Here is a 25,491-nt window from a genome sequence, read left to right as displayed (position 1 = left end):
TTTGACCTGCACATCTTTGGGTACATGGCCCGTTTCTAATCCTCGTCGTCATCGTAAACAGACATGTCGACGTCTCCGCCGCTGCTTTTTGTCGACGACTGATGCAGTCTCTTCCTCATCGCTCCTGGAAGCATCAACTGTCTACGGTTGGGAATGGAGGCGCGTGACATCGGGTTGTGTATGTGTTCTCTGTCGGCGACCGGTATTCTTTGTTTCTCAATTTGGTTTCCATCAGACGTTGCGTTGACATTATTCGCAGGTCCCTTTTGTGCCTCGGTGATAGGCTCTCTGAGACCGCCCACCAACAACCGAATCGTCACCATTTCCACTTCGACCCTGTCCATTCGGCGTTGCGTGTTCTTCCATAGAAAATCGTAACAGATCTGTCAGATGGTTGGAGTTACCGAAACAGTTAGAGCGGAAATTGAGACGGGTGTTACCAACCTTTGTGTTCTCGAGCACCTTTCTCATTATTTCCAGTAACGCACCGTTTGAAGTGTTGTCGTCTGGGTTCGGTGTTCTCTGGTCCTCCTGGCATAGGGCGCTTGTTAGTACGTTGTGGTATACAACTAACTCAGTAGAATCGAGAGCAGCATAAGCATAACTTAAAAAAATAAATAAATAAAAAGTCAAAATCAGCCAATGCACCACAATCGTACCTGGGCCGTGTCGTCGTTCACGTTGTTGGATGCAGCGGGTGTCCCATGTTCGGCCATTGTTAGTTGCAGTATCGGTCGTCGGCGTCCGATGGGTTGGTCCGCGTTGGTTGTGGGTGGGGATGGTTGTGTTTTGGCGATGGCTTGATTTGTGAAGAGGATGGAATCGGCTAGATGTTGCCCGGTCAAAAAGTTGGGTCTGCAAACACCTTTCTTGGAGTATGAAGACGGTCAGCTCCATCGAGGCAGGATGCATCACATGCGTTTAAAATTGCACCGGTTAGGCAACCTCGGGTGCCGTCCAATGTTCAAGCCTTTGCAAAGTGCTTCCTAACATAGCAAGAGGTGACCTGCCATTGCATGAGATCAGTAGTGTCTGCACACGGCGATACGATATTAAAAACTATTTTAATTAAAGTGTGTGACATGTGAAGGATAAAAACTTAATATGCAAAATGACAAAAATTCTAATGCGAACATTTAACATTGTTATTATTACAGGAAGTGCTTGCCAAGGGGCTGATTTTTTTTTTATACTTTTAAAGAGATACAAAACGTCACCGCCGTTTGGTATGTAAAAATAATTTTTAAATTTATTAAAGGGGAATGCTCCGATAAATTTTTATTCTGGTTTATAATAAAAAGTAAAATTTTAACCGGTTTAATAATAAGGATGTCCAATAATAACATAACATGTGTGAATATCTTTAAAAAGAAGACATTTTCAGTGTCTTCATTCGAGTGGTCGCCTTTATTAAATACAAAACGTTGATGCAGTTTTTTATTTTAAAAAATAGAAGATTTATATTTTTTATTTTAGACATTTTGATAGATTATACGAATATGCTAAATTTTTTTTTATATTAGGTTATTATTGGTGTACTTCGTTAATATTATGATGTTTTGGTGTAGGATAAAAAAAATCGTGAGTAACGATTTAAAATAGGACAAAAAATTAAAAACAAAGTTAACAGAAATCCTGAATTACGATATCAAGTAAGACAAAAAAAAATAAGATAAAGAGACCGATCTATTTCTTCTTATTATGTATTCTACATAATAAATTAATAACGAGGCGTTAAAGTTAATAATCCAAAATGATAAGAATCAATAACTTATAATAATGTTAAGGCTGATTTTTTTTGAATATATTGTTACAAAGATGTTAAATACAATTTCTTAGAACTTTGATGGATTATACAAATACAGACCTAATATTAAAAAAATAAAGTTCAGATATATGTGATCGTCTCACACAAGCGGTCGCTCCTTCATGGAACTAGCGAGCCCACCCCCACAATTAAAGAACGTTGAAGGGAAATATTACTCGGCCACTCCGCTTTGAATGCCGTGACTCTGTGTCGGCTAACAAAATCAATTTGATCCAACGAAATCTCCGTCACAGAGGTACCGTTAGCACCTGTTGCTGCCCATCTATGAATATTTTCTTGTACTGTGATCATACGATCACCCATGATCGTCACAGGATTCCATGGAACGCCATACTGATCGGCAACTCCTAGCTTGATGTACGGGACGACGCACATCGATTCCAAGTCAATCTTGCACCATATGGTCGACAGTCCTACATGTGGAGATCGTTTATAGCCGACCAGGTGTGGGATGCCGTCGAGCACACGCATCGCCTGCACGTGCTGAATTGAGCTACGGTTTATCCTTATCATGCTCAGACGAAAGGTGACTGCATCCAACACGACCACATGCATTGCAACCGTGGCATCACGTCCACCCCAGTTGACCCACAAAGCCTTACCAAGGTGGAAGACTGAGCTCGCATCGAGATGACTGAGATGCAAATCATTAATGTACTCGTGTTTCTAGAATCCATCTGTGGAATTGAAAACATTGCAGTGCAAAAACCTGTTTCTGAGATGCCTCTTTGAAATATGGACGATGTAGTAATTTTCAGCTCCCGCCCGATAACCAAATGCGTATCCGATAACGGCCTGTTTCCATAGGGTGTCCGCCGGATCGTCCAGTTGCCGAGCCACTCACATCAGTGGGTTCCATACCATCAGTCCCGTATCAAAACCAGCCCGGCTATACCGGACACAGACCATCCTGCAATTGGAGCCGATGACACTCCACCATTCGCGATGACCCAGCTGTTCTGGCATTGGGGCGGGTACTCTTCCTCCGTCTAGACAGTCCACAAGACAGAAACATACTCTTGAACAGTACGTCTCCTGGTCACCAATCTGGAGCAACACCTTCTGGTGTTTCCCGATGTTTGCGATCGTGTTGTCCCTCCTAAACTTGTCGGACGACAGTCGGACACGCCAAGTTGTGCTTGCGGCTCTGTATCTCCCCGCCGTCTTTGGGTCTGTCCGGGTGAATATCTCCATCAATATATCGTCCGGAAAGACCTGGTCACCCATCTCACCCAATGACTCCGCCAACTAAGTTGCCATAATCTCAACTGCTTTCCTTCTCTGCTTTTTTTTTAAATGTCGTGACTTAGAACGTCTAGAACAAAATGGAGTAAACAATTAAGGGATGCGTGTAATATACACTTCCCCACTCTTGCTAGATTGTAGCGCTCTAGCGCGCAGCTATGCATCATGATGGGTCTGTCACTCACGTCACACCAAAAAAACGTAAATGCCCCTTAAACACAAAAAAATATGAAACGCCTCATTAAGTAACATCATCTTCCAATGAATAACAAGAGATTAGGTGACAATAAATTCGTTTTATTCCAGTTACAATCAACCTACGGCGATTGCGTTGGGAAAACTCCCGCAATAATGACCATGGAAAGCCTTTTTTATTTTTTTAAAACGTTACTATGGGCCAGCCGTCCGACACGGTTCAAAACAGTAGAAAGAATCCATCCCGCAGACCAACCCAATCTCCCCATAGACCCAGATGCAACCAGATCGTACAAGATATATACGTATGAATTATTTTTTTCCATACCATTTTTCGTAGAGAAAGATTATACCAATTGGAGACAACGGGTCACATATTTAATGTTAATGGTTTGAACTTTGAATCGTCAGCTAACAACTCCATGGGGGAAGATGCCTCCGCCCTGTGACTAGGGGCTTTAATCGACCGTTTTCTGCCAGGTTGGCGTCACAGGTGTCAGTCAACAACAAGACCGTTGGAATGCGAGGACATGGTGCCATTACCAGAGAGGTGAATATGAACCCTCGTTGCGAACTGCTATTTCAAAAGCCACTCTATCACTCTCTCCGTGAACTATTGAACACACAATGCAGAGATCCTCCTCCATAAGCTCATCTTCGTCGATGCACCGACGCCTCGCTGTCACTGTGGCGTGACATCGCCAATCAGAAACCGCTTGGAGATCTGACTATCCAGGCAGAAGGTTTTATGGATGTTCTGGGTACAGAACCAGCAGGAAATGCTCGTTCTTTCAGTGGTACGATCCAGAGCCCCCGGCTCGTTATTCCGATGTCATTCGCAGGTTGCTAGAAATGAACGAGTGCATTAGAAGCGAGAACACAGAGTTGAAGAAGACAAGACAGGAACTCCTAGACGAGCTGCGTCGTTTGCAACAGAGTGTGCATGAAACAAGGGCAGAGCTCGAGGCTGTCATTGCGGCCTCTACGGCCATGGAAGACAACATGCTTGCGAGTGTCGCAACGACGAGGAGGCGTGGGGTTGTGATCATCGTGCTGATATCCGTGATCGTCTTGTTGATTTTTTTTTCGATTGAAGTCGCTAGCTTAGCCTATTTTTTTTTTTCACGTCTGGAGAACATAATTACTTCGAACGATTTGTTTAGCCTGAGTTGTAGCGTGGATTTGATTACATTGGCACTGTGTTTTCAGTCTAATTGGATAATTTTCGTTTCCCCTATGCATTCTACTAAATATAATAAACCGCGATGCACATCAATCCATTTGAAAAGCACAATTTAAACATACCCGGAATACAAACAACGATTACACTTGGTCCATACGTACTCGCGACGGATTTACGGAGTGACAGCCTACTTGCCGCATATTCGATCGAATCACACAATCGGCCGCTCCCTCAGGGAACTAGACAACCCACCCCCACAATTATAACGCGCTGAAGGGACATGTCTCTCGGCCACTCACCTTTGAATGTGGTGACTCTGTGTCGGCTCACAAAATTAATCTGATCCAACGAAATATCTGTCAGAAAAGAACCGTTAGCGCCTCCAGCCCGTTTGCGATTGTTTTCACGTGCTGTGATCATATGATCACCCATGATGGTCACAGGATTCCATGGAACGCCATACTGATCGGCAACTCCTAGCTTGATGAACGGGACGACGCACATCGATTCCAAGTCAATCTTGCACCATATGGTTGACAGTCCTCCGTACGGGGATCGTTCATAGCCGACCAGATGTGGGATGCTGTCGAGAGCCTGCACGTGCTGAATTGACCTACGGTTTATCCTTATCTTGCTCAGAAGAAAGGTTTCTGCATCCAACACGACCACATGCGTTGCAATCATCAAACCACGTCCACCCCAGTTGACCCACACGGCCTTACCAAGGTGGAACGTTGATCCCTCATCGAGGTGAGTGAGACGCTGATCATTTATGTACGCGTGTTTCCAGCTTCCCTCTGCGGAATTGAAAACATTGCAGTGCAAAAACCTGTCTAGGACGTGCCTCTTGGACATATGGACGACGCAGTAATTGTCAGTTCCCGCCCAGTATCCAAATGCGTAACCGATGACGGCTTGTTTAAGTAGTTTGTCGGCCGGATCGTCCAGTTCCCGAGCGACTCGCAGCAGTGGGTTCCATAATAGAAGTCTCAAATCAGGACCAGTCGTGCTATACTGCACGCAGATCACACTGCAATCGGAGCCGATGACATTCCACCATCCGCGGGGACCCAGTTGTTCTGGCATTGGCGTGGCTACTCTTCCTCCGTCTACACAGTCCACAATACAGAAAGATTCGTTTGCCGTACGTCTCCGGGTCACCAATCTGGAGCAACACCTTACGGTGTTTCTTGATGTTCGCGAGTGTGTTGTCTCTCCTAAATCTGTCGGAAGACAGTCGGACACGCCAGGTTGTACTTGCGGTTCTGCATCTCGCCGCCGTCTTCGGGTTTATTCGAGTGAAAATCTCCATCAAAAGATCGTCTGGAAAGACCTGCTCACCCATCTCAGCCAACGAATCCAGAAACTGATTTTCTATTTTCGAAATTGCTTTTCTTTTCCCTTTTTTTTCCTTCCTATGCCGTGAGTTAGACTATCCACAACAGGGGCAATCGAATAAGCATTTAAGGGAACCGTATAGTATACACTTTCTCACATTTGCTGTATTATATAGTCGACGACCGCGTAGAGTTGGGCATCATGATGAGTCTGACCATCTTGTTCCGCATGTCGTCTTGAGCAGTCACTCACGTCACATCAAGAAACGTAAATGCCCCTTAAATACAATAAAATATGAAATAATAGTAATAATAATAATAATATTAATAATAACAATAATAAAAAAAACCAGCTGGCCAGGACGAAGGTAGGCAGGTGGCCTCAAGAAATGTAGCGTGGTTTCCTCTCTCTCTTATAATAATGTGAGGGATAAATGTTAATACTAAATAATAATAATGATAACAATATTAACATCGTTATTACATTGTTAGCCGTGAAACAATGAATAATCATGGTATTTCAAAAATGTCCAATTATAAAGAAATGTATTTTATAATACTTTATGTTATTCTACATTGGGGTTTATGTTTGGGGTTCAGGGTGTAGGGTTTAGGGTTTAGGGTTTATGGTTTATAGTTTACGGTTTAGAGTTTAGGGTTTATGGTTTATGGTTTATGGTTTAGTGTTTAGTGTTTAGCGTTTATGGTTTAGGGTTTAGGGTTTAAGGTTCAGGGTTTAGGGTTTAGAATTTAGGATTTATGGTTTAGGGTTTAGTGTTTAGGGTTTAGGGTCTATGGTTTAGGGTTTATGGTTTAAGGTTTATGGTTTAGAGGTTATGGTTTATGGTTTGGGGTTTAGGGTTTATGGTCCATGGTTTAGGGTCCATGGTTTAGGGTTTAGGGTTTAGGGTTTAAGGTTTAGGGTTTATGGCTTATGGTTTAGGGTTTATGATTTATGGTTTAGGTTTTATGGTTTAGGGTTTAGGGTTTATGGCTTATGGTTTATGGTTTATGATTTAGGGTTCAAGGTTTATGGTTTATGGTTTATGGTTTAGGGTTTATGGCCTATGGTTTAGGGTTTATGATTTATGGTTTACGGGTTAGGGTTTAGGGTTTATGGTTTAGGGTTTAGGGTTTATGGTTTAGGGTTTATGGTTTAGGGTGTAGGGTTTACGGGTTAGGGTGTAGGGTGTAGGGTTTAGGGTTTATGGTTTATGGTTTAGTGTTTAGGGGTTATGGTTTAGGGTTTCTGGCTTATAGTTTAGGGTTTATAATTTATGGTTTAGGATTTATGGTTTATGGTTTAGGGATTAGGGTTTAGGGTTTAGGGTTTAGGATTTAGGGTTTATGGTTTATGGCTTATGGTTTATGGTTTATGATTTATGGTTTAGGGTTTATGGTTTATAGTTTAGGGTTCAAGGTTTATGGTTTAGGGTTTAGGGATTAGGGTTTATGGCTTATGGTTTATGGGTTAGGGTTTAGAGTTTATGGTTTAGGGTTTATGATTTAGGGTTTAGGATTTAAGGTTTAGGGTTTAGGGTTTATGGCTTATGGTTTAGGGTTTATGGTTTATGGTTTAGGATTTATGGCTTATGGTTTAGGGTTTATGGCTTATGGTTTAGGGTTTATGATTTATGGTTTAGGGTTTATGGTTTATGGTTTAGGTTCAAGGTTTATGGTTTAGGGTTTATGGTTTATGGTTTATGGTTTATGGCGTATGGTTTAGGGTTTATGGTTTATGGTTTATGGGTTAGGGTTTATGGTTTAGGGTTTATGGTTTAGGGTTTATGGTTTATGGTTTAGGGTTTAGGGTGTAGGGTTTACGGGTTAGGATTTATGGTGTAAGATTTAGGGTTTATGGTTTATGGTTTAGTGTTTAGGGTTTATGGTTTAGGGTTTATGGTTTATGGTTTAGGATTTATGATTTATGGTTTAGGGTTTATGGTTTAGGGTTTAGTGTTTAGGGTTTAGGGTTTAGTGTTTAGGGTTTATGGTTTAGGGTTTAGGGTTTATGGTTTAGGGTTTAGGGTTTTTGGTTCAAGGTTTAGGGTTTGGGGTTTATGGTTTAGGGTTTAGGGTTTATGGTTTGGGGTTTATGGTTTATGGTTTAGGGTTTGGGGTTTAGGGTTTATGGTTTATGGTTTAGGGTTTAGGGTTTAGCGTTTAGGGTTTATGGTTTAGGGTTTAGGGTTTATGGTTTAGGGTTTATGGTCCATGGTTTAGGGTTTAGGGTTTAGGGTTTATGGTTTATGGTTTATGGTTTAGGGTTCAAGGTTTAGGATTTATGGGTTAGGGTTTAGGGTTTATGGCTTATGGTTTAGGGTTTATGATTTATGGTTTACAGTTTATGGTTTATGGTTTAGGGTTCAAGGTTTAGGGTTTGCAGTTTATGATTTATGGTTTATGGTTTAGGGTTTAAGGTTTAGGGTTTAGGGTTTAGGGTTTATGGTTTAGGGTTTAGGGTTTAGGGTTTAGTGTTTAGTGTTTATTGTTTATGGTTTAGGGTTTATGGTCTATGGTTTAGGGTTTAGGGTTTAGGGTTTATGGTTTATGGTTTATGGTTTATGGTTTATGGTTTAGGGTTCAAGGGTTAGGGTTTAGGGTTTATGGTTTATGGTTTAAGGCTTATGGTTTAGGGTTTATGATTTATGGTTTAAGGTTTATGGTTTATGGTTTAGGGTTTAGGGTTTAGAGTTTAGGGTTTAGGGTTTATGGTTTAGGGTTTAGTGTTTAGGGTTTAGGGTTTATGGTTTAGGGTTTAGGGTTTATGGTTTATGGTCCATGGTTTAAGGTTTAGGATTTAGGGTTTAGGGTTTAGGGTTTAAGGTTTAGGGTTTAAGGTTTAGGGTTTAAGGTTTAGGGCTTAGGGTTTAAGGTTTAGGGTTTAGGGTTTAGGGTTTAGGGTTTAGGGTTTAGGGTTTATAGCTTATGGGTTATGGTTTATGATTTAGGGTTCAAGGTTTATGGTTTATGGTTTAGGTTTTATGGCCTATGGTTTAGGGTTTATGATTTATGGTTTACGGGTTAGGGTTTAGGGTTTATGGTTTAGGGTTTAGGGTTTATGGTTTAGGGTTTATGGTTTATGATTTATGGTTTAGGGTTTAGGGTTTAGGGTTTAGGATTTAGGGTTTAGGGCTTATGGTTTATGGTTTATGGTTTTTGATTTATGGTTTAGGGTTTATGGTTTATGGTTTAGGGTTCAAGGTTTATGGTTTAGTGTTTAGGGATTAGGGTTTATGGCTTATGGTTTATGGGTTAGGGTTTAGAGTTTATGGTTTAGGGTTTATGATTTAGGGTTTAGGGTTTAAGGTTTAGGGTTTAGGGTTTAGGGTTTATGGCTTATGGTTTAGGGTTTATGGTTTATGGTTTAGGATTTATGGCTTATGGTTTAGGGTTTATGGCTTATGGTTTAGGGTTTATGATTTATGGTTTAGGGTTTATGGTTTATGGTTTAGGTTCAAGGTTTATGGTTTAGGGTTTATGGTTTAGGGTTTATGGCATATGGTTTAGGGTTTATGGTTTATGGTTTATGGGTTAGGGTTTATGGTTTAGGGTTTATGGTTTATGGTTTAGGGTTTAGGGTGTAGGGTTTACGGGTTAGGATTTATGGTGTAGGATTTAGGGTTTATGGTTTATGGTTTAGTGTTTAGGGTTTATGGTTTAGGGTTTATGGTTTATGGTTTAGGATTTATGATTTATGGTTTAGGGTTTATGGTTTAGGGTTTAGTGTTTAGGGTTTAGGGTTTAGTGTTTAGGGTTTATGGTTTAGAGTTTAGGGTTTATGGTTTATGGTTTAGGGTTTATAGTTCATGGTTTAGGGTTTGGGGTTTATGGTTTATGGTTTAGGGTTTAGGGTTTGGGGTTTATGGTTTATGGTTTAGGGTTTGGGGTTTAGGGTTTAGGGTTTATGGTTTAGGGTTTAGTGTTTAGGGTTTATGGTTTAGGGTTTATGGTTTATGGTTTATGGTCCATGGTTTAGGGTTTAGGGTTTAGGGTTTATGGTTTAGGGTTCAAGGTTTAGGGTTTATGGTTTAGGGTTTAGGGTTTAAGGTTTAGGGTTTAGGGTTTAGGGTTTATGGTTTAGGGTTTATGGTTTAGGGTTTAGGGTTCAAGGTTTAGGGTTTGCAGTTTATGGTTTATGGTTTAGGGTTTAGGGTTTAGGGTTTAAGGTTTAGGGTTTAGGGTTTATGGTTTAGGGTTTAGGGTTTAGGGTTTAGTGTTTATGGTTTATTGTTTATGGTTTAGGGTTTAGGGTTTATGGTTTAGGGTTTATGGTCCATGGTTTAGGGTTTAGGGTTTAGGGTTTATGGTTTATGGTTTATGGTTTATGGTTTAGGGTTCAAGGGTTAGGGTTTAGGGTTTATGGTTTATTGTCTAAGGCTTATGGTTTAGGGTTTATGATTTATGGTTTAAGGTTTATGGTTTATGGTTTATGGTTTATGGTTTAGGGTTTAGGGTTTAGGGTTTATGGTTTAGGGTTTATGGTTTAGGGTTTATGGTTTAGGGTTTATGGTTTATGGTTTAGGGTTTAGGGTTTATGGTTTAGGGTTTATGGTTTAGGATTTAGGGTTTAGGGTTTAAGGTTTAGGGTTTAAGGTTTAGGGTTTAAGGTTTAGGGCTTATGGTTTAGGGTTTATGATTTATGGTTTAGGGTTTAGGGTTTATGGTTTAGTGTTTAGGGGTTATGGTTTAGGGTTTATGGCTTATGGTTTAGGGTTTATAATTTATGGTTTAGGATTTATGGTTTATGGTTTAGGGTTTAGGGTTTAGGGTTTAGGATTTAGGGTTTAGGGCTTATGGTTTATGGTTTATGGTTTTTGATTTATGGTTTAGGGTTTATGGTTTATGGTTTAGGGTTCAAGGTTTATGGTTTAGGGTTTAGGGATTAGGGTTTATGGCTTATGGTTTATGGGTTAGGGTTTAGAGTTTATGGTTTAGGGTTTATGATTTAGGGTTTAGGGTTTAAGGTTTAGGGTTTAGGGTTTAGGGTTTATGGCTTATGGTTTAGGGTTTATGGTTTATGGTTTATGGGTTAGGGTTTATGGTTTAGGGTTTATGGTTTATGGTTTATGGTTTAGGGTTTAGGGTGTAGGGTTTACGGGTTAGGATTTATGGTGTAGGATTTAGGGTTTATGGTTTATGGTTTAGTGTTTAGGGTTTATGGTTTAGGGTTTATGGTTTATGGTTTAGGATTTATGATTTATGGTTTAGGGTTTATGGTTTAGGGTTTAGTGTTTAGTGTTTAGGGTTTAGTGTTTAGGGTTTATGGTTTAGAGTTTAGGGTTTATGGTTTATGGTTTAGGGTTTATGGTTCATGGTTTAGGGTTTGGGGTTTATGGTTTAGGGTTTAGGGTTTAGGGTTTGGGGTTTATGGTTTATGGTTTAGGGTTTGGGGTTTAGGGTTTAGGGTTTATGGTTTAGGGTTTAGTGTTTAGGGTTTATGGTTTAGGGTTTATGGTTTATGGTTTATGGTCCATGGTTTAGGGTTTAGGGTTTATGGTTTATGGTTTAGGGTTCAAGGTTTAGGGTTTATGGTTTAGGGTTTAGGGTTTATGGCTTATGATTTAGGGTTTATGATTTATGGTTTACAGTTTATGGTTTATGGTTTAGGGTTCAAGGTTTAGGGTTTGCAGTTTATGGTTTATGGTTTAGGGTTTAGGGTTTAAGGTTTAGGGTTTAGGGTTTAGGGTTTATGGTTTAGGGTTTAGGGTTTAGGGTTTAGTGTTTATGGTTTATTGTTTATGGTTTAGGGTTTATGGTTTAGGGTTTATGGTCCATGGTTTAGGGTTTAGGGTTTAGGGTTTATGGTTTATGGTTTATGGTTTATGGTTTAGGGTTCAAGGGTTAGGGTTTAGGGTTTATGGTTTATGGTCTAAGGCTTATGGTTTAGGGTTTATGATTTATGGTTTAAGGTTTATGGTTTATGGTTTATGGTTTATGGTTTAGGGTTTATGGTTTAGGGTTTATGGTTTAGGGTTTATGGTTTAGGGTTTATGGTTTATGGTTTAGGGTTTAGGGTTTATGGTTTAGGGTTTATGGTTTAGGATTTAGGGTTTAGGGTTTAAGGTTTAGGGTTTAAGGTTTAGGGTTTAAGGTTTAGGGCTTATGGTTTAGGGTTTATGATTTATGGTTTAGGGTTTATGGTTTAGGGTTCAAGGTTTAGGGTTTATAGTTTACGGTTTTGGCTTTAGTGTTTAGGGTTTATGGTTTAGGGTTTAGGGTTTAAGGTTTAGGATTTGGGATTTATGGTTTTTGGTTTAGGGTTTAGGGTTTAGGGTTTATGGTTTAGGGTTTAGGGTTTAGGGTTTAGGGTTCATATATTAATTTTGGTTAATGGAGTCTCTTTTGCAATTAGAGAAGGCCAAAATAATATATTAATTTTAATGGAGTCTTTTTGCAATTACTTAAAAAATAAAGGAGTTATTTATTAATTTCTTGAATGAACATATTTAGTTTAATTGTTAAAATTAGTTGGACCATTATCGTGTTATTATTACTGCCGCTCCCTCCTGCTCCTGGTTATCTTCTTCTCCTTCCTCCGTCTGGTTCTCTTTTTCTCCTTCCTCTGCCGTTGCAAGCTGCCCCTTCTATTATCTCCACCGCCAATAACGACTCAAATTTTCCTTTACCTCTCCTATTCTTCAGTTTTCTGTTTCTAGAATCTTCTAAGCTTCTTCTGTTTTCGAACTAACAGAGTAGATCGCCATGGAAACGAGTCCCAGCCGTACGATTAAGCTCCTCTGCAGCTACGGCGGAAAGATCCTCCCACGTGCTACCGACGGCGGGCTCCGTTTCATCGGTGGCCACACCAGAGTCACCGTGGACCGTTCCATTTGCTTCTCATATCCATTTTTTAGCGTTGTTTCTCTCTCAATTTTAAGTGTTCCTCGTTTTTTTTCTGTGATTGTTCATTAACTGTTTATGTTTTGCGTTGTGCTGACTTGTTGGTAAAGGTAGGAGCGTTGTGCGGTTCGTCTGTGACATTACGGTGTCAATTGCCGAACGAAGACTTAGAAACCTTGATCTCCCTCACCAACAACGAAGATCTGACGCACATAAGCAAAGAATATGACCGCGCTTCGTCGAAACTACCTCATCCGTTGAATATCAGAGCCGTGCTGTTTCGGCCAGAATCGTCGAAGAAGGTTTCTCCGGCAACGTCGTCTCCGTTGAAGAAGTTGAAGATGACACTTAACATAATCGGAAATATTTAACTCTAATTAATTTAATTTTACATATTCTTAATTTTTTTTATATACGCCCACATATATTTTTTATATAACAATAACAAACATAAAAAAATAATATCTTTAAAATAATCTACTAACACAAAAGCTAAAAAAATATTAAAAAACTAATTACATTAAATTATATTCGGGATAATCTTTACCATTGAACTAAAAAAATATAAAGGATCTAATGCCTTCCTATTAAAAAGGCGCACCAATAAATAAGTTTTTGGCGTTTTGGTTCCCAAGAGAGGCCTGCGTACCAAATCCGTGCCCTTCGTGTTGATGCGCATGAGGTGTCCAACTTTGTGACGCGCTGACCTAGGGTCTGGATAGCTGTAGACTAGTAGGTGTATATGTTAATTCGGGGTATGGGACAATACACTGTGTATAGATATTTATGCTTAAACAAGTATGGCACAATCTTTGGACAAACCGGTTAATCGGTACGATAGGAAGGGAACCAAATAGCTAAAGGTATCTAATGTATTATCCATTTTGGCTTTGTCCCATCTCCCAACAAATGCCTTTTGGCGGTGTACTGGTGTAGGAAATAAAGCATTACGCCCATTGCAAAAGTAGCACGCAGTCCCATGCCTGTACGATATAATTTTTAAAATAATGGGTGGAGGGGGTGGGGAAGGCATGGTCAGATTTAACGCCGTAATGGAAGCCTGTCGGTAGTTTTGGATAGATTTGACCGCAATCATCCTAGAATAAGTGATTGCAAAAGGAAATTTTACAGTATAATGTCACTCAGAACTTACACTTTTGGATACGGAACAGACCATAAAACGAGGCCGCATACGAACGTACTTTACGGGTGAAAGATTTGTCGCGAGTGTGACGATTACAACGTATACCCGTGACTCCACCCACAACACCCGAGTAACGTTATCATAGACGCATCCGTAAACGGAGTACACAACCGTCGAATTTTGCAAGGGTCTTTGCAATTAAATAAACCCACCCATCCTTCTAAACCACCATTATTCGAAACACACCAAGAAAAAAAAGGAAAAACAATGGGCGACGGAGAAGCACGCTCGAGCTCCGACGGTGACACACACAACAGGTTAGACAAGTTTTATTTATGACTATTAGAATACAACAAAATGCAGTACGTTGCATATGCATGGTAGATGAATATTCGTATTAACAACCACGTACGGGGTACATGCAGGGACGTATTCGAAGAGGTCCACGACGCAGATACAGTTGAGCACTCGCAGCCCCCGCAAGCATCTGAGGTAAATCTTCTGCTCAGGTGTACTTCACACAATCTTTCAACAAATAACTGTTCGATTTTGGACCCTTTTTTTATAATATGTAGCTCCCCAGTGGACCCAAAGCTGACTCTGGAACCTCAGACGAAGCTCGCCAGCCGGATGATGTCAATGCGGTCAAGGGTGATCAGAGCCAGTCGGAAGAGGACTGGTCGTTTCCGAAGATCGGTCTCATCGTCAAGGACTTGATGAGGGGCCTCGTGGAAAAGGTTCAGGTTAGGATTTACTCCTTGGCCATGTATGTAACGTGTCTTGTTGGTGTCCCTTATCATAAACCGGTTTAGCTTACACTCTGACAGAAGGACCTCGAGAAGGAGACCGACAACTCAGCTGCTGCAATCCCCGAGAAAACTATCGTGTTGTTGGATTCCGACAGAGAGACGGATGAACAGTCAACCCCGCAGTCCATGAAAGTTGCGTCTGGCATCGCTAGTGGAACGCCAGTTGCCCCAGATCCGGCTGAGATAGTACTCAACCCCTGACAAGAACCGACACCATCATGCGAAAGTTGTTCCGAACACCACCCTCGGCAACTAGGAACGCCAAACGGCCACGTTCCGATGAGGCAACCGATAGATCTATGCGATCCGGCTCCAGCAGGGAAAAGTCTACCCTTTCAATGAGCAAGAAGGTAAATAATCGATTAGTTAGTTTAACGCAAAATGCGATTACCGACTGACTTTTGACAAACATGTGTCGTAGATGAGGTTCAAGATCACTCCTGCCATGGATTTCAACAACCGACAGTCGGCCTTATTTGCGTACGTGTTCGACGGGAGCCTTGATCCATGGTAAAACTCGAGCATGTGTGTGTTTAAACCCGCTTATCACGGTTATTTTCCCGCCTAAACTCTTTCCTCCTACTGTAGCGAGGAACTTGTTCGTATTGGAGTCAAGTCCGCGGACAGAGTTGATTTACACTCCTTACTACCGGGAAATGACGTTGATGACAAGGTATGGCACCTGTCTACGCTTGTTTAAACGAGGAAAAAACACGTATAACGTATCGCGATACTTCATCGGGTTTTTTTTTTTTTTTTGCTGCTCTTCGTTACCAGATCATACATATGGTTGCCATGACAATGACCGGTGCTAAGATCCTTGCCACGTCCCCCTCGTACTGGTGCCTTCCGCCGTGTGTCTCGGTAACTTAACTCTATCTGTTGTTGGTACTCGAAATGAATCATTACGCCATTAACACTCGTTGACAGTCGTCCACGCTCTGATACTTATAGAACACGACTTATTTTATTCGTCAACGTTGTCTTTGTAGGATGATATTCTGAACGGGGAGACGACGGAGCTAATGCTCAATCGTTACATGGAGAAATGGATGAGGCCATTCCGATTCCTTGAACTTATCTGTTGACGGAGTACCATTTGTTAATCGAAACCTAAACCACGAACAAGTGTCTTAAGTGGATTAACTATAGGTTTTTATTTTGTGCAGATTTATGTCCCCATGCAGGACGCGTTGGGCCATTGGTTTTTGATGCTCGTGTCTTTCAAAGACTGGGCAATTTACAACCTCGATTCATCGCCGAACCAGTTCGAGACGCCTCACCGGGAAGACCGGATCCGAAAAACAATTACCAGACAATTTTGATTTTTGTCTTTACTTTAATTTGGCAAACCATGCAACCATTTTGATTGTAGTCTTTAATTTAATTTGGCATAGCATGCAACACGACGTGCATAATAGCGTTCTGACCTATGTTTCACGGTTCGTGCAGGCAAGGGTCTTATACAACGTGACACAGGCAGTTTACGAGAAGAACTTAATGAACTTGCCAAGCAACTTCGGAGATTTCCAGATAAAGAGCCCCATAGGGATACCAAATTGTGGGCAGAGGTACGTTATCACCAAGTGAAACATGCATGTATGAGAGTGAAGCATTTTTTTTATCCGTAATACATACTAACGGTTACTGTCTATTCGTCCGACCAACATTCAGCATTAACTCCGGGATATGGGTCATTGGGTGGCTCAACATGGGAGACAAATTCAGCCCGATCATAGACGAGATTGTAAGTATGCTCAAATAAAAACGTAGATTACGGCTATTATATCGTAGGGACACATTAAATCCGATCGTTTACCGTTTTGCAGTTATGGGAGAACGAGATCAGGGCGACAACTGCGGTGAACCTGACCAGCACACCATTCAACAAACTCAGGGATCGTGTGTTGAGCAAGGCAGAGTTATGGCGGACGAAATCAAAGAAGAACACCTAAGTCGACAGCCTGGTACTGCGTAGGATACATCGTTCAGCCAGCTATGATGCCAATGTCCCCATGCCCAAGTTAGTATTAGGTTGCTTCCTTCTCTAGTTTTTTATTTGGGTTCACTGCGAGCATGCGTGCCGATTCAAGTTCATCATACTCACAAATTAAGACTTTGTGTGTTTACGGCCTTTCCTTTCATATTTCGTATTTCGTGCATGGACGCCTGTTGAAGTTTCCAAGACTAATCTTCCTTAATTATATATATACATATGAATGAATGCGATGACGATTAGTTAAAATATATTTTAATTAGATTTTATTTTAACCCTCCTAGCCATCAACTAAATATGCACCAGCGCGTAACGACAAATCTAATAAATGCCCTCAATTAATAATGTTATTTCTGTTTACAACGCAAGGGCGTAGAAGGCTTTTTTTTTTTTTTAAAAAAAACGAGAATGGATTTCGCCAACCATAAGATGCGTCGATTAAGTCCGAGGGAACTATATTCCAAAGGGCGATCCTCAACCATAAATATACTAGCATGCATATTCTCAACACCACTGGATAACACCATCTTAAGCATATACATTGCCAGGCCCTCGTCCAACGGGAAGTTACAATGGAGCGTTTGTCTACCGCCTTCGAACTACCCTGCGACGTTTGGTTAGTCATAGCCATTAAAGTTGCGACGAACTCCATTGCGGACCTGTGCAGGTTCCGTATGACGTGTTGCGTTACGCGCGATGTAGGCGACGAGGATACTGTGCTCAGGATGGTTGCCATACCACCCCCGCATGAGATGAATTGGTTGTGAATACGGGACCCTGTAGGGCGAAAATTTTTCGAAAGGTGCACTGAGATTGGTCACCCGGAGCTTCTATTTAGGGAGGCACTGCGGGAGCTCTACATACGACGTAACCACGCCATCGGATGGGAAATGCTGCAAAATGCAGCAAGCAATGGGGTGGACGCTGCCAAGTACGCACTTTCAATGGAGTTGCTCATCCGAATGGACGACAGCGAAGACAAAAAAGGTTTGGAACTATTTCGCACGCTCGAAGCAGGTGACTTACTCCCCGCATGTTACTCGAGTTGCTTCGCGGTCCTCATAATTTCTTGGCCGGATGAAGTCCATATGCTGAAAAAGGGAGAAGAACATACGGTCTGTGACTTGACCAGATGCATGACCCGAGGCCATATGGGTCTTCTCTATGACTACCGCCGGAGGGCGACAGAGCGGGGCTCCGTCCACGGTGTCGGAGGCGCCGACCATATTCGGTGCATTCGCTGTCGCGTCGACTATGAGGTGGAACGATACGTAGACATTCCTAGGGTTTAGGATTGTCATGCATATTAGGTTTAGTATTGACGTATAATATTTCGGCTTAGTATTGACGCATCATATTAGGTTTAGTATTGACATATTGTTTAATGAATGCTTTGTTGTTTCATGTTTTTTATATATCCATGATGTAAGAATTTGACGGATTTATATTATCTAACCAATTACTCGTTTATAAATCCCAACGGATAACAGGCAAACTGTTCTTTGGTTAAACTGATACTTATTATGGGATATATTGACCGGGTACTACAAAACATATAGAGAAAAAAAAAGAAATTGGGAATCCCCGAGCGACGAAATGGGCAAAATGAAAGTCATAAAGTTAATGACCGGAAAGTTAAAAAAAATTAAACAAAAAAAACTCTGAATACAAGGGACGTGTTTGCTAAGGAAGCCGTGTGCGAGGCGACGGGAATGAATCGGCAGGCTCCCTAATCGATGTGAGTGTGACTGAGTTGGTGTAGAGGCACGGTACACAACCGATGGGATTCGATCGCACACGGCACCGGGTGACTATAAAGACGGACACCGTAAACAACAGCCTTTGTGATAACTGCTTGGAGCCTTTGTGTTGTCCACTGCTTACACATAACGGCCCATTCATCAAGCGTCTCATGCATTCAATACAAGGAAAGGAGATGTATCGTCCGACAGACCCCGCCAACCTTCCCCACGATGTTTGGACCTTAATTACCGGGAGGACCGCAGCACAGTCCGTCAGGGACTTATGCAGTCTCAGGATGTCATGCACCGCTGCACGCAACGCAGGGGAGGAGGATTTCGTTTACCGATGCGCCTCGATTCCAATTTGGGCAGTGAGCTCCCGCCGCCGTATGAGTTCAATCGATTCGTCATTCAAGGCGAACGGCACGATACGACGGTGAGAAATAGTCCCGCGACAGAACCAGGTGCATCGGGTAAGCGAAAAATGTGTTCTTGCAGCACCCCCACGTCTAGTCACCTGCGTCGGTATCAATACGTTGCTAACAAAGTTACTTCGCTTGTAGCCAGCCAATCGATTGAGGACATACAATGGGCCGTTGCGTCGATCGAGTACCGTATATCCCAGATCGAGAGAGAGACAGGAACTCAGGACTCAACTGGGAGAAATCATACGGTAGTTGGCCAACATTTTGCTGGACAGGTGAAGTCCCAGGTCTTACGGGTCAGTGCAACAACGGGATGGAGACACCGTATACTACCCCTCCCCTCCCCGGCAATGTATGTTTAGGATTACTATTGTACTGTTTAGGCCCAATGCTAATATTGAACTTTTGTGGCGCGTTTTTTTTTTATTCGTCTTGGCCTATTAGCTAATGAAGTTATGAAATAGTGCTTCTATCGAAGGTTATGCGTGTGACCGTTTAAATGTTTAAACACGGTGATATGCATCGGTTCGAATATGTCACTTATCTGGTCCACAAAAGCGGGGATTTACAAGGCCACCCAACTCAAACACCCGAATCATTAACAATGAAATACATTCAACTTTGGTTACAACGAAACTTCATCTGAAAGTAAACAGACTAAAGAAATGCAACACCTCAAACTCGGCAAGGCAGTGGACGCACGGCACACTCGAGGAATCGTTGGCGGCACCCATGGTCCCGCGGGTCGGGCAGACGCTTGACCGGCAGACGACGGGCTTCCCTGGATCCGACGGGTGCACCACAATCAGCGGATTTGCGAACAACTGCCCGAAGAGTTCTCTGCACAATTCGATTTTTCCAGCAGCCAGCACATTCTCATACATTTCAACCCCCCTGCCAGCGTCTGCCCCGTCCCCAACACCTGGCGTCAGTAGCAGCATCGCACACATGTAGCAGGCTTGGACGTCACCCGCATTGGCGGCCTCAAGCAGGGTGTCGACCCCAGCGACGTGTCGGTCCATCCAGCAGAATTCTCTCATCCCTATACGGAATATAGCGGCCGGATTTCCTGCGCGCGCGCTTCTATAAAGGAACTCATCCTCAGAACGGTCCTCCAAGTCATAACCGAACACGACGAGTATCTCCGCTATGGAGGCCACCTTGTACACCGCAGATGAGCGGCCTGTGTCCAAAAATACCTTGCAAGTCGCCTGCCTGTTAAACAGATCCTGGATCGAGGACGACGCAACCCTTGATGCAATTCTCTCCCATATTTTGCGAGGCAGAAGAGTCAGCAGACAGACGCGTGGTGGCACCCCTTTCCCTTTCCCTTTCCTTCTTCCATATCCGACCTTCTTTCCCATTCTACCTTTCTCGGAGGTTGCACCAGATCTCATCCTATTTGATTTAAATTTATTGAATAGGTGGTGGAAGGGGAAGGTTACAGGAGGACCGTCGTTAGTATGGATCACCAGACGCGATGAAGGAAAACTGGGTAGTGAACTTATATACTGCAAAACGGCTCACTAGATAAGTCAGGTACCGTGCCACGTACGCCTTCATTTACGCCCACTGTGACTGATGCTTCGTTTTTGGTTTTGGCACAGGAATCGAAGACATCGTAAACGTAATTTTAAAACTTGAACACTGAAAAATAACTTTAAATTTAAATTTAAAACTACATTAAATTTGTTATCTCTTCTTTTTCCTTAAATATAAATCATTTATTTTCCCAAAAATAAAAAAAAACGAAGTATTACTCATTTTCTAAAAAAAAAAAAGGTATTCGAAGCAGCTTTCCAATTTACACTATATATGTATACGTGCCCGTTAATGATAAACCCTATCCCCCCTAATGCTTCTTTCCCAGTTCTTCTCTACTGTAACTCCTTCTCTCACCTCTCTGTCTATCCTTATCCCCCTCCTTATTTCTGCCACCATCCACTGCTCTCTCCGCTGTGTACCTCCGAGAAAATGTCTAAGGAGACCGTCACCGACCACGCCGTTAGTCCCGTCTACCTCACAGAACAACCAATGTCCAAGCTGATCGACATTGTCCGTACAGATGAGAAGTCCGTGGAATGTGACTTCGTTGAGGCCGAACTTGTCAGGAGAGAGGAAATTTGGGAGGCTAGGCTTGGGAAAATCTCAGATGACCTCTTCGAGGTCAGGTCCGAGGGGTTGAAGTTAATGGTCAAGTTGAAGAAAAGGGAGGATCAACTGGAGGAAGAGGAGAAGGTACGGCGCCGGGAGGAAAAGTTGTTTCGCAGGGAGCAGCCACAGCATGAAGCGATCGTTCGCCGAATGCATGACAAATTAAACGAAATGATGGCGCAAACCTCAAAGTGGCGTGACCTGTCACAAAGGGTCGTGGATGTTCTGGAGGTCAAGGAGAAATCTTCGTCCCGCCAGGCAGGCATTCAACTGGTGCAGATTGAAGACAGTGACTGAGATATTTGACCTGGGTGATATCTTTATGTTGTTTTGGTTTTTTGTCGAAGCCTGAAGCCCTGAATAATCTATCTGGTTTGTTTGTTTGGTCCTCCTTTTGATCTTATGAAATGCTAACTAAAACTCTATAGCGATTATTATATCTACTTTCATCTGTTCAATATTAAAAATCTGTTTATCTTCAATTGTTAATCGGTTCGTTTATCCTTCCTCGCCAGTGAGTATCACACGAAAAGAACAAAATTTCTGAGTTATTTCCATTTTGAGTGCCATTGATTCGGAAGATTAATATTATATTCTTCGTAGCCAGCATAAACTCGTTTAATCTAGATGCGGTTAACAATCAATATCTTTTCATCTCCTTGCTTGTTAGTAATAATTTGATTGATTTAAATTGAAATAAATATTACGTAAACATACGCTAAACACACTTTTCGGCGAATCATTTGCGCCAAGCAAAAAAACGGGGGATGCAAATCATCCAATATAAAACAATTTATCTGAGGGGTTGATACATAATTAGGGAATTATCTTGCGTTGTTAGCATGGAAGACCAGACGCGATGAGGGAACGCTGGGGAGGGAGATTATATACTGTAAACCGCCTTACTAGATAAGTGGGGTACCGTGCCACATACGCATTCATTTGCGCCCACTGTAACCGATGCTCCCCGTCTGTGGGTTTGGCACGTGAATCGAAGAGATCCTAGACGTAGTTATTATATCTGTGGGTTTTGCACGTGAATCGAAGGGATCCTAGACGTAATTATTAAAGATGAGCATTGTAATTGAAAAACAAACTTAAAACTATATTAACGCGAAATGTTAATTTAAGCTATTATGTAAGTAAATTATTATCTCTTCCTTTTTTTTTCTTCCATCGAACTAGTTTAAATACAAATCGTTTATTTTCCCAAAAATAAACGAAGTACACTAATTACACATTTTCTACAAATAAATAAAGGTATTCGAAGCAGCTTCCCACTTTACACTATATATGTATATGTGCCGTCTAATGACAAACCCTATCCCTCCTATCGCTTCTTTGCCAGTTCTTCTCTGCCGTAACTCCTTCTCTCACCTCTCCGTCTATCCTTACCCCCCTCCTTATTTCTGCCACCATCCACTGCTCTCTCCTCTGTGTACATCCGAGAAAATGTCGAAGGAGACCGTCACTGACCACGCCGTTAGTCCCGTCGACCTCACGAATGAGCCGATCTCCAATCTGATCAACATCGTCCGTACAGATCAAAAGTCTGCGGATTGTGATCTCGTTGAGGCCGAACTTCTCAGGAGGGAGGATTTTTGAGAGGAGAGGCTTGTAAAAGCCTCAGGTGAACTCTCTGAGGTCGATAACGAGAGGTTAGACTTAATGGTCAAGTTAAAGAAAAAGAAGGATCAACTGGAGGAAGAGGAGAAGGCACGGTGCCGGCAGGAAAAGTTGCTTCGCAGGGGCTTGCAACAGTCTGAAGCGACCGCTCGCCGACTGTATCACAAAGCAGACGAAATGATGGTGGAAAGCTCAAGGTGGCTTCTCCTGGCAAACAGTGTCATCAATGTTTTGGAGGTCAAGGAGAAATCTTTGTCCCGCCAGGCAGGCGTTCAACCGGTGTAGATTGAACACAGTGACGAAGGTATTTGACCTGGTGCACATGGGTGACATCTTTATGTTGTTTTGGTTTTTTGTCGAGGCCTAAAGCCCTGAATGATCTATCTAGTTTGTTTGTTTCGTTGTCCTTTTGATCTTATGAAATGCTAATTAAAACTCTATAGCGATTATTATATCTACTTTCATCGGTTCGTTCTCTGCTTATCGTGAATTGTTTGGAGTTACTCATAACTCAGCCCCTCTGCCTATAAATCAGCCAAATAAAACAAGTCGTTTGAGCGGTTTAAACAAAATTAGGGAATCGTATTGCGCCGTTAGCATTTAACGTTTCCAAATCATGATCCCAGAACATTTCAGCAACTATTTACGGGTGCGTTATGTCCTTGCAAATCAGTTTTACAACACCGGAATAAACATTCAGATTTTTTTCATTTACCGTATCATACAGACAATTAATATCATACAGAAAATTAATATTGCTGTTAAACGGTTCAACAACTTATTATACATGCGATAACTATCTTGGTGTTCCTCTTCCTTGCGCAGCCGTGTGAGAATTTTTTTTTCGTGCAGTGAAAAGGACCATACTAAACGCCAGGGGATGATTTACGCTTTCATGGGCCAGGCCAACGCAATAACCTGAGCCCACTAACAACTACGTACTCATATCCTCCTTTATGCCCACAATATATGGTTCCATGAGTTTTTTTGTGCGTACCGATTGGTTATGGCCTTTTAATGGAGACGGATTCAGGACAAAATTGTTTTAAAATCCAAAGTCTCGCTTAACACAACCACAAAAAAAAAATATATTCCCATCTGACCCATCAGGCACGAAACTTTTTGGCTTCTAGAGGAAGACTTCATGGAAGGGTGATGGCACACAATCCTAAGGGGTGAAACTCTGACTAAATTAATTAATTAGATAGGATTCACCCTTCATATCTGCTCGATTCACACGCTGTCCACTCTGTTGTTGTTCTCCTAACTCAGAATATCTCCTTCTTCTCTGTTGGCGCCTGGACGAGAAAATGGCCAAAGAACACGCGAAAGGTGACGTCGTTAGGGTTATCAAAGCGGTAGGAGAGCCGTCGCGACCGATGGTAGGTTAAAGCTTGCTCTTCTATTCTTTCCATTATTTCTGACTCTCCTCTCCGCATTTTGTTCTATCTCTTACACTGTATCTTGATATGCCCATATCTGCAGCGTCTACCATTACCCAGTGGTCTCCTCCCCAAGGGTAGCAACCATATCTACATCACGGTCGCCGACGAGTCAGACCGTACTTACCAGATTGCATGCAGCCCCAAGGGGTTGAAAGAGATCACTCTCGGGAGGGGATGGCAAAGGTTTTATCATGATTACAAGCTACAACCCTTTAACATTCTGCTGTTCAAGCACAAGGGCAGAGACGACTTCAGCGTTCGCATATTTCAATCACCGGGTGTGGAGAGGACGTATGCTGCGTCCGGTGATGACTTCGGTGACCTCACACCCCCCCAGGTGCCAAGGAACCGTCCGCGCACTCCTCAAAAGCCCCGCGGTCGAACGGGGTGCATCAATGTTCCTAGGAGCGCAGCTGCAGCTGAGGTGGAGCAGACATTTCAGTCCGAGCACCCTTACTTCATTATGCACATCACAAAAAGGCTGTTGCGCGTCCACTTCATGGTAATGGCTGATCGCGGAAAACTTGTCTCTCAACAAATTTCCATTCGGCAAGTGTACCGAACTTGTCGTCAAGTAAAAACTCACAATAGAGTGAGGTCGAATCCCACAGGGATTGATTGATCAAGCAACTTTAATTAGAGGAATGTTCTAGTTGAACGAATCCAGAATTAGAGTTGATAATTGCAGAAAATAAAATGGCGGGAAAATAAATGACTGAAAGTAAATTGCAGAATTGTAAATGGGAATTGGGGAATTGCTCGTAAAAGTAAATTGCAGAAATTAAAGAGAATGGGTAAGATTAGGAATGGGGAATTCATTGGGCTCAGGAGATGTTGCATTCTCCGGATCAATTTCATTTTCATCTCTTCCTCAATCAATGCACTCATTGATCTCCTTGGCAATCTTAAGTGATTGAATCACAATTTCTTGCAATTCAATCTCTCAAATCTTGATCAATAGCCAATTCCTTGGTCAATTACTCATGAAAAGAGATGAAGTGTGGTCACTGATTATACCACATGCATTTCCCAAATCAAGTGTTGAGAGGGTTATAGCCACATACCCATCCACACCCAATTTGGTCCAGCATGAGAAAGCATTTCTAGCTGATCTCTTCATTCCTCTTTCAAGGCTCCGAAGAGATCCAAGTTTGAATAGCTTCTTTTCCAAGATAACTATCCAATTGGATGAAGATCGAAAGCTTTCAAGTAAAATCAAGAGGAAAGATAGAAGAAGAACAAGAAAATTAGTATTGATCCATCAAATTACAACAGAGCTCCCTAACCCAATGAAAGGGGTTTAGTTGTTCATAGCTCTGGAAAATGAAAACAAAGATGGAGAATACATGATAGAACTAGAAGTGCAGAGAAAGTAAAATACAGAGAGTAGTTCTAAGCCAAGAGGCTCTCTATAATTTCTAACTCTCCAAAAGCTCCCCTCTAATTCAAAACTACCCCTATATATACTACTCTTCTGCTCTTCTAGTTGATTCTTCAAGTCTTGGGTATGGGCCTTGGA

At 42.0% G+C, this 25,491-nt stretch overlaps 2 protein-coding genes across 2 annotated transcripts; one reads left to right on the top strand and one right to left on the bottom strand.

Moving 5' to 3' along the window:
• LOC107611558 lies at positions 5,645–13,002 on the top strand. Its single transcript, XM_021108331.1, has 3 exons — positions 5,645–5,749; positions 12,488–12,627; positions 12,723–13,002. Exons 1-3 carry the CDS (start codon positions 5,645–5,647, stop codon positions 13,000–13,002), a joined length of 525 nt encoding a protein of 174 aa, XP_020963990.1.
• LOC107611559 lies at positions 19,386–20,144 on the bottom strand. The gene has a single exon (XM_016313470.1). The coding sequence runs from the start codon at positions 20,142–20,144 to the stop codon at positions 19,386–19,388; it is 759 nt and encodes a 252-aa protein (XP_016168956.1).

Source organism: Arachis ipaensis, chromosome B08 (assembly GCF_000816755.2).
Source record: "Arachis ipaensis cultivar K30076 chromosome B08, Araip1.1, whole genome shotgun sequence".
Lineage (NCBI taxonomy): Eukaryota > Viridiplantae > Streptophyta > Magnoliopsida > Fabales > Fabaceae > Arachis > Arachis ipaensis.
This window is presented reverse-complemented; position numbering and strand designations above follow the sequence as displayed.